This window comes from Malurus melanocephalus, unplaced genomic scaffold (assembly GCF_030028575.1).
Source record: "Malurus melanocephalus ecotype Western Australia unplaced genomic scaffold, MMel_1.1 scaffold_9, whole genome shotgun sequence".
Classification (NCBI taxonomy): domain Eukaryota; kingdom Metazoa; phylum Chordata; class Aves; order Passeriformes; family Maluridae; genus Malurus; species Malurus melanocephalus.
This window is the reverse complement of record NW_026623241.1, coordinates 3,934,003-3,948,606: the sequence shown is the minus strand read 5'-3', so window position 1 is coordinate 3,948,606 and position 14,604 is coordinate 3,934,003. Positions and strand designations below refer to the sequence as shown.

At 40.4% G+C, this 14,604-nt stretch overlaps 2 protein-coding genes across 2 annotated transcripts in view; one reads left to right on the top strand and one right to left on the bottom strand.

Moving 5' to 3' along the window:
- Positions 1 to 6,017, top strand: part of FGB (fibrinogen beta chain) — a 7,353-nt gene extending 1,336 nt beyond the window's left edge. The window contains exons 2-8 of the mRNA XM_057375948.1: positions 305 to 508; positions 1,742 to 1,925; positions 2,474 to 2,701; positions 3,318 to 3,431; positions 3,960 to 4,082; positions 4,267 to 4,552; positions 5,412 to 6,017. Coding sequence (XP_057231931.1) covers positions 305 to 508; positions 1,742 to 1,925; positions 2,474 to 2,701; positions 3,318 to 3,431; positions 3,960 to 4,082; positions 4,267 to 4,552; positions 5,412 to 5,640 — 1,368 coding nt within the window. The 3' untranslated portion in view covers positions 5,641 to 6,017. The remainder of the gene's footprint in view (positions 1 to 304; positions 509 to 1,741; positions 1,926 to 2,473; positions 2,702 to 3,317; positions 3,432 to 3,959; positions 4,083 to 4,266; positions 4,553 to 5,411) is intronic.
- A 1,665-nt stretch (positions 6,018 to 7,682) lies between these two features.
- Positions 7,683 to 14,465, bottom strand: FGA (fibrinogen alpha chain). Its single transcript, XM_057375987.1, has 6 exons — positions 14,373 to 14,465; positions 12,431 to 12,559; positions 11,311 to 11,494; positions 10,877 to 11,022; positions 8,900 to 9,944; positions 7,683 to 8,544 (listed from the first exon to the last, which is right to left on the bottom strand). The coding sequence occupies exons 1-6, from the start codon at positions 14,421 to 14,423 to the stop codon at positions 7,835 to 7,837; spliced, it is 2,265 nt and encodes a 754-aa protein (XP_057231970.1). The 5' UTR covers positions 14,424 to 14,465; the 3' UTR covers positions 7,683 to 7,834.
- Positions 14,466 to 14,604: the final 139 nt, after the last annotated feature.

The following is a 14,604-nucleotide window of genomic DNA, read 5'->3' as shown; positions in this document are numbered from 1 at the left end:
ATATCAGATTTGTTCCTTGGTTAAAATTTGCTATTGAAATATTGTTTTACTTTGSCTTGAAGAGTCTCTAGTTTATCTGTATCTAGGTATGGAGAGTGTGACTAGTCTTACAAGGGAGGGGATGGCAATGTCTTTTACATAATGTCAGTATAATATTTCCATTACAGCTTTTTTGTTCCATTCCATGRTTTTCCTTGCTTTTTAAAATACTAAAGAGTGCGGAAAGGATGCCTCCACCCTGTGTATCCCTTTTTGCAATAGCCATGCCACATTCAGACAGTTCTGTCTCCYCTCGGCTCTGCAGGATGACAGCCCTGTGATTGACGTGCGAGGTCACCGGCCCGTGGACAAAAGGCGTGAAATGGCACCCACRCCCCGACCTGTGGCACCTCCCATCAGCGGCGCCGGGTACCGACCCCGGCCCCCAAAGCGGGGCAAGACAGGGGACAAGAAAGAACGGGTCRTCTATCCTGATGCTGGAGGCTGCAAGCATGCTCTGGAGGAGCTGGTAGGTTCTGGATGTTGGGGCAGCTGGTGACTCCCTGGCYTTTGCTTCTGGTACACCCAACACAAGAGCTTCTGCTTGCCAAATAAAGAAGGGTCATTCATTTAAGGCAGTCCAGCTTCTCTTCAGTTTGCTTGAACTTGCTTGGACTGCGTTCAGAAGAGTAATGTGTCAGAGTCCGTGGGATTAGTGGCATCAAAGATGGGGAGATGAGAGTTGAACCATAAACCAGAAAACGTATCTTTGAGTTAGCGTGTGTCTGGCTTTGCAGGGGTAACTATTAAGGACAGGAAAAACCTCTGCAGAAGTGCTGGATTCAATTTCAAATAATGTTAAGGAACCCTAGGGACCAAAACCACCCCAATCTCACATGTCTTTCTTAAAATTAGTTTCAAAATGTACTTCTAGCCTACGCTCAGTCACTGCTGCAGCTCTTAGGGGAGAGCATATGAGCGTGCTGACATCCAGCACACCCCTTGCTGCCTTGCAGCAGTCTGTCACACTGTCTCTGCTGTGATCCCTGCTGGAAAATGCCAGCTGTAATGGTGCTGAGAGGCATCTTAGTGCCTGAGAACAAGCCTGAGTGTGGAAGTTGCCAACAAATGAAGCCTGTAAAAGCTCAATGAATACATGGTTGTGGGAGAGTCCCATGCTGCCTGAGTGTTTGGGTTCTCACAGGATGTCAGAATTGTCCATCTCTTTTTAAAACTGTCCTTGATGGTGCAGCACTTGTTGTAGAAGCAATGGTCCTCAACTTCTTGAGGTGATAATTTTTTCATGAATGATATGCTCGTTTCATGAGAAATAAATACAACAATGTGAAGAGAATGTGGCTGATTCTCTGAGGTTAGTAAAAGAAGAAAGGGGTAGGTATAAAAATGCACAGGCACCAGGTAGTTCCTAACAAGCTTTAATCAAAATTCAGGTGGCTCAACACAATGAATACTTAACATTGCAGAAAAATAAAATTCAGATAGAGAACCAAAATAGTGTGAAGAGAAACAGCTTTCCTCAAMAGCCTCATTCAAAAAAGTCTTCCTGAGGGACTCAGAGTTCCTTCCCAACCTTCAGAGTACAGCTTCTTTGTAGAACTGTCTTGATTCCTTATCTAGATCCTTAAATATCTCTTCTCACATTACAAACTCTTCCCTGTGTTCAAAGGTGTGGTTTTTCACTTATGGGACCAGAACATTTTTATCTTGACTTYTATTCACACATTATTTTGCTTCTTTTAAGGGAGTGCTGTGTCCAACTGGATGTGAGCTRCGAACCACACTGTTAAAACAAGAAAAATCGGTGAAACCAGTTATTCGTGATCTAAAAGATAAAGTGAAYACACTGTCTGAGAGCTCCTCAACTTTCTACGAGTATGTGACTGTTCTAGAAGATAAATTGGTGAAGAGGCAAAAGCAAAGGAAAGGTATGCTACTTCTATGAATTACTAGTGTAAATGGTATTGAAGTTTTATTGCATTCCTGCAGTCACTTTTGGTGGGACTTCTTAAAAAGAAATTTAAAATAAAGTGGAATATCTAGCAAAAGAGGGTTCTGTGGCTGTGTCATCTTAAATCTTAAAAAAAAAAAAAAATCCTTTGAGAGAGGCAAAGGAATGGATCTCATATAAAGGCAAGATTCATATGAGGCCTCCAAGTATCCCTAAGTCTATCCAGCCCATTTATGGCCAGCTTTTGGATTGGCACCATGGCTCCCCAGAAAGAAGAGGATTACTGCTCTTTGGCAGAGTATAGCACCACTGATAAATCTATTAGCTAGCAAAGAAACAACAGTACACATATACCACTTCCCTGATAGTATCTGCAAAGTTTTTGCATCTTGTAGAAAAGTAAGCAAAAGAAATGTCCTTCCTTCCTGTTAATGAAGTAAGTGGCATCTCAAATTGCACTTACAAATTGCTCTTCATGGTTTCATGTYGAAAAATAATCTGCATTTCATCTCTTTGCTTTTCTAGACAATGATGATTTACTTTCTCAGTACAACTCGGAAGTKGAATTGCATTATAATTATATAAAGGATAATCTGGACAATAACATCCCATCCAGCCTCAGGGTCCTTCGTGCAGTTGTGGATTCTTTACATAAAAAGATACAAAAACTGGAAAATGCCATTGCAACCCAGGTGGACTACTGCCGTTCTCCATGTACTGTTTCCTGTAATATTCCTGTGGTTTCAGGCAAAGGTACTCATTCAACTATGACATTTTTTCTCCCATTTGTATCACTATACAAATTGATGGATGCATCATTGACTTGGTTTGAAAATTATTCTGAAGCCTATGCAATTGATTAGGATATCAGGAAAGATGGGAAGTGATCCTAGATGGAAAAAATCTTTTCTGGATCCATACACTGATCAGACCAAAGATCCTCTTACCCAATATCAGTCTTTGTAAGTGACTGGTAGCATTTTAAAGAAGTAGGTGCTTCAGGGTCTTTGTAAGATGGTGGTGATACATTTGTGTCTGTCATAGTTGTACTCTTGATTTTTTCAGTCAAGAAATGTTCTTCTTTCACAAGCTAGTCTAGTTCAAGAAGTCATTGTAAGGTATTTTGAATTTTGAATTCAGTTTTGAATTACTTAGTTTGAAGTTTCAGAAATTCCTGTTTGGAAAAGCTGYACAATGCAGTATTATTTCTTCCCTGATTCTTTCACTTGATGTATTACAGAAATCAAAATGAGAGTAAAATACCATCTATATATATTTAAAACTGTTCCCTTATAACAGCAGACCAAATAAGAAGGCTGTTGAAGAAGTGCACAGGTGTTCAGTAACAGTCTCTGGTTTATTCTTGCAGAATGTGAGGATATCATCAGAAGGGGAGGTGAGACCTCTGAAATGTACCTCATCCAGCCAGATCCTTTCAACAAACCATACAGAGTATACTGCGACATGGAAACAGATAATGGAGGTTAGTGTGAAATAACTATGTTGTTAAAATATTAATTAATATGGATGCTACCAAAAAATTGTTTTGTTATTTGCGTTTTATACAAAGAAATATGGAGTTCTACTTTTTGTAGTTACTTGATAATTAAATCTGACTTTTTCAGGAAAGTCTTGTTGAGGTTATCTGCTGATGAACAGTAGGGTACTTCTATAATGAAAGTAGAAATAAATTGTGTACATCTCTTACTATGACCAACATGGACAATGTAGAGGTGGGCAGACAAGGACAGCTTGGCTCATTTCTTTCTGCTACAATGCTCTGGACAAAAGACCAGGGTGTCCTTCAAGTTCTGCTTTTTCCACCTTTCCTTATGAAGGGAGGTAATACTTAAGTGTGAGCAAAGTGGCAAAGCTGAGCTCAAAAACAGTGAAAGACCTGCTGCAGGGAAGCCATATGCTCCTCAYGTGCTGAGGTGAAGTTAAAAGGGCTGTATCTGTTTGATACTCCTTTTGTACTGGTAATTTAATCTTTATACTCTTGTTCCTGCAGGCTGGACTTTGATTCAGAACCGTCAGGATGGCAGCGTTAATTTTGGAAGAGGATGGGATCAATATAGAAAAGGATTTGGAAACCTTGCAAAGAGTGGAGGGAAGAACTACTGTGATACACCAGGTAAAATACCAGGCATAAAATGCAAAGAGCTATCCTTACTGAAACTGTTTTCTCATATTTTTGAAGCTCTAAGATTTTTTTTTAACAATAGCTAATCCASTCCAGCAGACCTATAGGCAAATAATAAAGTTGCCTCAAATATGTTGATGAGTGTTTCATAGAGCTCTCACTTGTTGCTTCTCAGGTGAATATTGGCTTGGAAATGACAAGATCAGCCAGCTTACCAAAATAGGGCCCACTGAAGTTTTAATTGAGATGGAGGACTGGAATGGTGATAAAGTATCAGCTCATTATGGAGGTTTCACCATACAGAATGAAGGAAACAAATATCAGCTTTCAGTTAGTAACTACAAAGGCACTGCAGGCAATGCGCTGATGGACGGAGCTTCCCAGCTGCATGGTGAAAACAGGACAATGACAATTCACAATGGCATGTACTTCAGCACTTATGACAGAGACAATGATGGATGGTAAGTACTTGTACTAGACATTTAAAGTAAAAACAGAGCTGAATATAGAATAATCCTATAATTTGCCATTCGTTTGCACAGCATTTTGTAGTATGTCAAAATATCCCTATTAAATCCTCAGCTAAATGTCTGTTAAGTTCTCTTGGCATAACCAAGAACAAGTAAAACTATATATTAGGTTAGTGACACTCCACAATCAAGTAAGAAGCCAGCATGCTGAATTTTATTGATTCCGTGAATGACTTAGCATAGACAAAGTGGAAAATCTGGATGCAATGTATTCATTGTCAGAGATTGACAGCAGCAGTGCTGAGGACACTAAGTAGAAATGTTGGTACTTACTCCAGTAATATATTATGAGTCCTGAAGAAAGAGGCAGGTAGCAGGTCCATTTAAACAACAGTGTTCTGCCTGCTGAGAAATTGGGGCTCAGTTGTAAAGTACATGATAGAGCATTGTATCTCTAAACGGTGCTTATTATCTGGTTACATGTTCATGAATAAAGGAATTGTTTAGGCTRGGAAAGACACACATTTCTCATTGTTTTCTATCTTTAAATTTAATTGATATTGCAATTATCATTATGAACTGCAAATAATTGTAATTATCAATCCATAAGCTAATATGGCATTCCCCAAGCRGTGCAACTGAAGTTTGATTCGTTTTTCTTAGCTGCTCTAACTTCTGAGGGCACTGTGTAGCATGGGCTTGTGATGGTCTTTTATAGAAAGTTCAGAGAGGACTTTAAATGTTTATTATGATTTGAAAATTTCYGTACATGGGCTGTTACATGTGCTCTGTTAATCTGTTTGCCTGTATAACAGCCATCAMTCTCAACACCTTTTTGCCCTCTCTTCAGGTTAACTGCAGACCCAAGAAAACAGTGCTCCAAAGAAGATGGAGGTGGATGGTGGTACAACCGCTGCCATTCAGCCAATCCCAATGGCAGATACTACTGGGGAGGGACCTACAGCTGGGACATGGCAAAACACGGCACAGACGATGGTGTTGTATGGATGAACTGGAAAGGGTCATGGTACTCAATGAAGAAGATGAGCATGAAAATCCGGCCATACTTCCCACAATAACCTTTATCAAAATGTACAGAGTCAGGGATTTTCTTTTAGTATTTGTACAAATTCTTTTAGTATTTGTACTGTTATCTTTTTACTCAGGCTTGTCTTTACATAYGAGAACCAAATATGTATGTACAACCATATTGTGACCTCAAGTGAAAAGCTATGTCAAATATAATTCAATATCTGTCCGATGAAAATAATTCCTAAGTGTGTTTTTTTCCATTTTTCATTTGTGCACAAGACAGAATTCACTGATATAGAATAACACTGATAAAATAAAAATAACTTGTTTCACTCTTTTACAAAGGGCTATTGTATCTCTTTAAAAGAGGAAGAGGATTATTTTAAAATGTTTTATAAAAGTTAATCGAAGTCTTGAAACTGAAGTATTCTTCATATTATTCCTAAGTATTTATGCATCATCTGGGGAGAAGCAAACACATTCCACTAAATAAGAGACAGTTATTTTCTATTTTCAAAGGAACAGTAACTACCTGTGCAACAAGTTGAGAAGGAATAAAGTGAAAAAAGGATTGAACAAAACAGTAGGTCACCAGTCCATAAGCTCAAATGCTGTTGTTGGATAAAATAGGCCCTTTTCTGGGACCTGGTTCACGTATTTGCTTTCACACATATGTGTCTTTCACACAGTCCCTGTCATGGGACTAGAATAATTGATGTCTCCAGTCTTAGGGTAGGTGGAGGTTGTATATTTCAGCAAAGCTAGTGGTCTATGCTCCCTTGAGCASATGAAGACAGCCCTGGCAGACAGGATGAACACCTCTCAAAGGGGGTCTACCTTCCTCCACAAAGGAAGGAGCCTGGATMACTAGGGCTGGAAGGATCCCACCTGAAGCCTTTAGAGTTCATTTAATCTGTGAGGCCCAGGAGGACAAAAAGGAGACACAATGTCAGCCTCTCACTAAAGGAGCACAAATGTTTAGCATCCACACAGGCAGGCTTCCACTGAGGCTATGGGACAAAACCAAAATGTGCAAAGTGGAAACCTGCTTTTCAAAAGCACAGACACTTCYTCATATGTGACTGTAAAGATGTCTTTGCTCTTCAGCAATCTTTCCAAAAGGAAAGTGGCTGTATTTAGACAGTGGCTGGATTTGAGAAGCACTGAAAAAGGCTGAAAGTGGGCTGCTTTGCCAGTATTTGGAAATCKTGTTAAATGGCATGCAACATATCAGTGAGATTAGAGGCGGGGAAGTTTGCTCATGCTTCTTTCTAAAAGCACAGAAATATTAAACAGTGTAAATACTTGTGCAATGTWATGCCATTAGGTATAAAGGTAAAATCAATGTGTTCATTTGTAATTGCGTGACCAGCGTAACTGGTATTACATGCAGCCAGATTTTTTTCTARAAAATCCTTACCACACACTGTCAGCAAGCTGATTTAAACCCCTTATCTGTAGAAGAATCCTTGCTTGGCATATGCGCTGAGAAACATTCAGGTGCCTCCTCATCTTGCTTGTTCTGCTTAGAGTCATAACCTTTTAGTTATTGCTAGATTATAATAGCCTGTTTTGGGAGCTGCATTTTGTTGAGTTATCATGGAATTGTCTTATTTTGAAGCTACAAGCATGCAGGGTGAGCTATCTAGGACTCATCAGTGGGATAGAAGGCCTGTGTCCATATTTATAAAATCAAAGCTTAGGAGACCCTAAGTCATTTAGAAGACCCTAAAAAGCATTTATCAGAGTGTTAGGTGTGTGGCAAAAGTGAGAGCCCACACCACCCTTGGTTCTGTCTGAGGACTGACTGCCACTGCTGTTGGGCTCCCCTTGAAATGGAAATGTTGAACTTGGTTAGACTTTAACAGTCCATGTCAGTGGAGGCAGGATTTCACTGTGAACATACTTCTAATTTTTTTTTTTTTTTTACTCTTTTAACACTCTTAAACAAAGTAAATAATTTAAACTAAAAACATTTTTATGTCAAGTTAAGGTGTGCACTGCCAAAACCATACACAGACAAAGTTCACATCAAGAGGGTTTTTTAATCAATATCGGCTCATCAGTTAAAAATAAGATMAAAAAAGTATTTTGTTAATAATTAATCACTGTTTATTTTTTTAATCCACAGATGTGCCCAGTTGCCTTCAAATTCACAGGGTAAAGGTACATCATACATATATATACATATAAAAAAMCTTTTCAACTCGTGGWCATAACACACATTAAAGGCCTGTCTTTCTACAGGGTTTCTACAGGCCTGATTTTCATTCTAACAGTTTTGAGGGAATAGTCAGAGGCTTTAAACGGCAGCCAGACAACGCCATTTTCGATCTCRTAGGGGACATTGTACCTGGGGTCGTAGTGGCCCCCCAGGTAGTAAATGCCATTGAGGTTGGCAGCCTGGCAGCTGTTGTACCACCAGCCCCCGCCGTAGATCTCCGCACAGTTCTCCTCCCAGTGGTCCTGGTCCCTGTCGAAGGTGCTGAACTTCATGTGGGCATGGGATGTGTACTCGGCTCCCTCCTCCAGCCAGCCAGCGACCAGGGCGTCCCCGGCGGTGCCCTCGTAGGAAGACACGGCCAGGGCGTACCCTTCCGCTTCAGACCCTACCTGGACGAGATACTCTGCAAACACAGCATTTCCTTCCCAGTCCTCTAACTCCACCCGAAGGAGAGTTTCATTCTGAGTCAGCAAGTGCATGTTTTCATTGCCCAGCCAAAACTCTCCTCGCCCTCTGCCATCCACGCTGCCGAAACCTTTCTTGTAGTCTTGCCAGGTCCGGTTAAAATTCACTGATCCATCCATTCTCTGTTGGATCAATAGCCATCCTCCCAAAGTGGTCTCTTGGTCGCAATAAACTGACAAAACCTTATTGGATCCCGCTGGCTTGATTTTGAAAATGCCACTTTTGGCACCAGAAGTGTGTTTCTGGCGGATATCATCACAGTCTAAAAAAAAAAGTTGATCTGGTTTGACAGAAGTTATCAGCAAAATTTAATAAAATGTTCAGAGGAATCCAAATACCAATAGCTCAGAGGAAAATTGTTAAACATGTCTTGGACTACATAGGTATAGTGACAGGCAACATTAGAAAGAATTCAGGAAAGGAAACTTTWCATACTTCTTAAATTGTGAATGTCTATGTTATACCCAAGTATTAATGAAATATTTTCCCTTTTATTTTCGAGGTGGTGACAAACACAGTGCTTGCATTTTATCATTACACTGTTGTACTACAACACGTAAAATCAATGTGTCAGTTTGGTTATGGATGGAGTTCAGCTCCATTACCTCAATAACTACCTTTCCCAGTGCTGGGTGTCCTTCGCCTCCCTCCTGACGGTTTGAAGCTGCGTGCCTGAAAGTCTGGGGTGTCCTCTGCACTCTGATCATGTTCCACCCCACCTAGCTGCTCAGATATTTCACGGGTCTTTAGTGATTTTGTTTCAAAAGCAGAGCCTCCCTTGTTGAAACTAGAAGAGCTGGTTGCTACAGTCTTGGAGTGACTTGCACTGCCAGATGGGAATCCAGATGGCTGAAGGCGAAGTCCTCCAAAGTCATCTTCCTCCTCCTCTCCTAAGTCTGCAAATTTGTCTTTTGCCCCTGGATGACTGGATACCCCAGTACCTCTGTGGCTGCTGCCTGTGCCAGTTGTGTGTCTGCTGGACCCACTAACGTGCTTAGTGGCAGCGGATGCAGAGTCAGGGGTAAAAAACGACTCTAGCTCGGGRAATACGGTCTCTAGCTTGTGAAAGGCATCTGCGCCACTAAAATGGTAGGTGGTCCCCTCCCCTCCAGCATTTACAGGTAAATAGGAGCAGTCTGAGCCGTCAGAAGAAACTGTTTTCTCAACTACTTCTTCTCTRGGGCCATCGGGCCCAGAGACAATTCTTTTGGTGGAAGTTTTGGTGCATCTACGAACATGGGAGGAGGTTTTGCCTTCCAGACTAAGGGTTTCTCTCCCATGAGTAGGAGTAACTAATTTGCTGGTGTATGAAGGTCCATCCCCCCTTGCTTCTGCCGTGTGATACGAGTCACCTCGGGAGGGTTTCCCATCTGTTTCTGGTCTTTCTAATACCACTTCCATCTGCTTGATGTCATTAATTATGTTCAGAGCTTGCATTTCTGGCAGAGGCTTATGCTTGAAATGATCAGGAACATTAGAGTCCTTAAGTGGCCTCATTTTCAGTGTGCTCAAGGTGGCTGCTTGAAGCTCAGGGTGCAAGTCAATGGAGTTGGCTTGGGCAAGCTGCTTCTGGATGTTGTCGTAGCTTTCTTTGTCCACCTTGTAGTCAAAACTTCTGGCACAGGTTCCTTTGCAAGACCGTATCTTAATATCAATGTCCACCTACATGATCAGAGAGAAGTAATTTGGTKAGGGAGCTTTCCTGACTTTCTCAAGCAAGGGTATCCTATACTGAAGAGGGGAAAGACGAAAGCTGCCCTAGTGCCTCCCACCTATGGCTGAGCTTTTCCAAAGTTTGGGTTTGATGTCATCAGAGGTTTATCCCCATTTTAAATACAATCCATGCAATAGCCCCATGTACGAGTTCCATGGAGAAGAGCACTGCAGAAGGTTCCCAGTCTCTGCTCCCTTCAYTCTTGGGTTTAGGGGTGTCTTTCTGATTTTGAAAGGAGTGCTGCAGAGTTGGATGTACTCCATGGGGGCAGAAATGGGCCCTCCAAAGAGAGGGGAACACACTGGACCTGTCCCAGAGCCTGTCATGGCCCTACTGTGAGTTCTGACATCTTGGGGTTACCATTGCTTTCTCAGATGATCCAAATGGTGGATTTCTGTTCTAGGAATCAAAATAAACCTTTGAGAAAAACCACTGTTTGTGCCAGCACTTTTTCTTGCATTACCATCGGAAGAACTGGCTGCAGCCTGGGAGCAGGTGTTCTAATGCCAGCCCTGGCTGCGGGCAGCASTGGGGATGGACAGAGCACATCCCCCTTCTAACTGCTCAGCAGCCCCTTACAGGAGGGGAAATGCCTCATGCAGSAGCAATTATCAGCAGATGAAGCATCCGTGAGGCCTCTCTGAGAGAWGGAGCAGATGGGACTAGGAACTCATGGAACTCACACTGGCTCCTACTGAGCAAAAGCAGAAAACCAGGATGGACAGAAAAGAACTCGTTTGGGGACTTGTCTCAGCAAGTCAGATTTTGTGAGAGTTGTACCACGTTTTCTCCCAGCTGGGGCACTGCTCACCATAATGGATAGATTCCCTTTCTGGAGCTAAGCCCAGGAAAGGATGGGAAGTGCATAGCAGAGACCCACCTCTAAACGCTTCATCTCCACCACTTGCTCCTGGATGCTGCTCTGCAGAGCTTTAATTCTGTTCACTTGAGTCACAACTCTCTGCTTCAGCGTCACAATTCTCCGTCTCAGCTCTCCTGACAGGCGACCATACGTCTCATCAAGCTCTGAAACAGAAATGCCTCACAGTCAGCGATGCACATGTGTTTTTCTTCCCTAGAGATGTATCGTATTTTTAATATGTAATTAAACACATAACTGAGAACGTATTTCTCATAGTACTGAGCTGATAAAAGTTACATTAGTCTTTAGTAACTAGTTAAGAGTCTATTATGATGTTTGTTCTGTTTATTGATAATAATGTCTAGTGTAGCCTGTATTTTCACTAATATGGCTTGTTCACAAAAAAGGAATAATTCAGTAATGGATAATAAAACTGGGTGCAAAATACTCACGCTGAGCACTATCCAGGCTTGGTTTTAGYACATTTACAGTTTCCACAATTATCTGATTGGACTTTTTATAGTTGTTTTGATTATCTGACAGCAGCTTCTTGATTCTGTCTATTCTGCGACTAAATTCCTGGTCCTTCTCATCAATCAGTCCTTGCATTCTGCATCCTGATGGACATTTGGTACCCTAAAATTGAAAGAGAGAAATAATAAAATACTCAAGAGTAAACATTTTGTGTAATGCAATCCATGAAGCACATCTTCAGAACCCTGCCATAAGTTTGGAGTGAGGAACAAGTAAACCTTTAATTTTCCTTCTCCTCTGTTCTTCATGGGTAAGATTCTATATATTTAGATATAGATGTAGATATAGATATAGATATAGATATAGATATAGATATAGATATAGATATAGATATAGATATAGATATAGAGATGTATCCTAAATGTCTGCTGTAAGACATCTGTTGTCCAGTTTGAGCAAGGATGTTAGAAGCCAGCATTTTGAAGCAAAGTTTTCCTCAGAATAGCTTAATGTTCTTACAGACTAAAGCTCTTTGCCAAGAAGTCATCAAATATACGTAGCATAGAAATGGACTGACATGCAAGATGCAAGAAATAGAGAAATTAATAGTTTCAATACAAGGCCATCTAGTCAATTATTATGAAACTTTTAMTGAGCATCTTGTAAACTGATTTCCTAAAAATTAACTAGTGAAGTGTATGTGATTTCTAGCTACTTCTTTTCTTTTCTTCACAACTTTATTTCCAGTGCCTTTCTTTTATRAACTTGGAAAGTGGCAATATCAAAATTCTGAGAAGGAATAGTTCTCATGTTTTTTCTAGGATTAGCCTTCACTTTTTTAATCTTTTCCAGACTTTCTCTTCTCGTTCTGCACCACCGGAAACTTCTCCTTTTTTTCTCTTGTCTTAATTTTTTTCCTTTCTTTATTTCTYTCTTTCTCACAGAAGAKATCTCCAGGCTGCCCARCCTGAAGAGTTACCTGAAGAGAACCCCGTGCTGGCCTGTGGCACCTGCTGTAGTGACCCAGCTGAGGCCCATGGGTGCCCTACAGATGGCCCTACAGATGGCCCCACTCTCACCCCAGAGTTAATTGCTCACCCAGTCATCATCTGCACAGATGGGCCAGTTCTTCTCGCTCTGGCACGTGGACTGGGACTTGTGCTCTACGATCCTGGGACCACGCACTCCTGCACCCACCTCCTCAAAGGTGCTCCCTCCATCTTGTGCCTGCCAGGAGGAAAAAAAGGAAAAGCAAAACCAAGATTAAGAAAACAGCTGCTGAGGGAGCAGAAACATAATGCTGGTGTCCTCAAAGATTCAGCTGATGGGTAGAACTCACAGCCAACAGTGCAAGGATTTTATTCCCAACATTTCTAGTAACATATGGTTTTGTTTGTTTTGTCAGAAAAAAAGCTTTGCATGGCTTAAAATTAACACTGCTATGCAGAGAGCTAGTGATGYTCAGGATCTATTATGATATTATTATATATATCATATATATATAATGATAAAATTATTCTACAGAAACATTTTGTCATGTATAGATATAAAATTAACTTGAAATCAGRCTGAAATTGGTAAAGGTAAATGCTTTTAAAATACTGTGTTCTATTCTCATTTGCTGCAATACTCTACAATTCTTATTGTCACTTTACCACTTCCAGTCTACACAAAACTAGCTAAGATATATAAGAAGAGTTTTCCCAGTAGTGTTTCTGATTTTAATCCCAGCTGCTAACTGTAAGCTTGTAGCACCATTTTGCATGGCAAAGAGAGCACGAAAGCTACTAACACAATTAAAATTACAATTTCAGCGATGGATGGATTTCACTGTGGTAATGGAAAGWAGAGAAATAAATATGCTGGGGTTTTCTTCAAACCTGAGAAGAAAAAGTGATATATACATACAACCTAATTCTATGCTAAAACATGATAAGGATTCCTACTTTGYTATCACTTAGTAAAAGACCATAATTTTTTTTGTTGTTGTTCATTAAAGAAAGCCCTGCTTTAGGGCTTAAGATGTAATTAGTTCTGACTGAAATCCTCTGTGCACTTTTTGTGCTTTTCAAACATTATAATTAATGCTTTTAAATATTAATGACTACTTCTTAGTWTGACTGATGATTACTTCTGAAGCTGAGAAAGTGATCCTAACTTTATCCTCCAGGGTCAGAACCACTCTGAGGAACTGGAACGTCTTTATCAAAATCAGCAGATTTGAATTCAGTTGTTTCACTAATTAACTATTTGATCAGGCCCRAGTGCTTCCTAAAAGCAACATACAAATCCAAAAATGCCCTTTAGGCATTGGCAGCTCCAATATGACTGTTTCTGTTTTGTCCCAGATGCTTCCTATAATTTCAGTAATTGTTAAAACAGGCACTTAAATAAAAAAATAATAAAGACACATACAAAGAATCTAACATAAGCTAATGGACTGAGTCATCTATGAGAAAAAGGGTTATAATAGCACAGTTGAAAATCAAGTTTATCTCCTTCCTTATCAAAAATTTGATTCTTACTTAGCTCTAGTTTAAGCTGATGTTGCAGCCACAARAATCCTAATTTTTAAAAGTGTCTTTCATAATGAAAGTATTGTGTGTCATTTTTAGATAGAGAATCCTGCTGAAATACTGTCCAAAGGAGAGTAGAATTCATCCTAATAAATATAAAAATTCCTGCATGTCTGGAGCCACTAGCATCCAGTCAGTTACGTTTAAGACTTAAAGCATCACCTATGAATCTTTGAATTCATGTTAACGGATATGGATGTGTTTTYTGCTCCTGAAGCCAGGCAGATTCARCAAAACTGAGTTAAGCAAAWCTTTAGAGAGCTGATAAATGATAGATGCTCAAGAACCACTGATGAAATTTCATCAGTGAAATGGTTACACTAAGCTGTTGCATAATGTGTGTGCATTGAATTTTACCAGCTAGGTGATAGACAAAATTTATCCATCTAATGAATGAACATTAAATTAATGCTTACTATTCAAAACAGAAAGAAACAAGAAGAATCAAGTAAGCAAACTCATACCCAGGCTATGCTGAGGCACAGGAACACAGAGAGGATCCTCACAGGCACCATCTTCAGGAGAAGAGCAAGGATTCTGACTGAAAGGATGCTCTTTGCCAGTCTTTTGGTGCAATTTAAACCGGAATGCGAACCTGAGATTAATCATTACGCTCCCCTCTGTTTGTAGAAAAAACACACCAAATGCCCCCCTCCCCCTCTGGTGATTACTTAAGGCCTCTTGCACAAGTTTCTG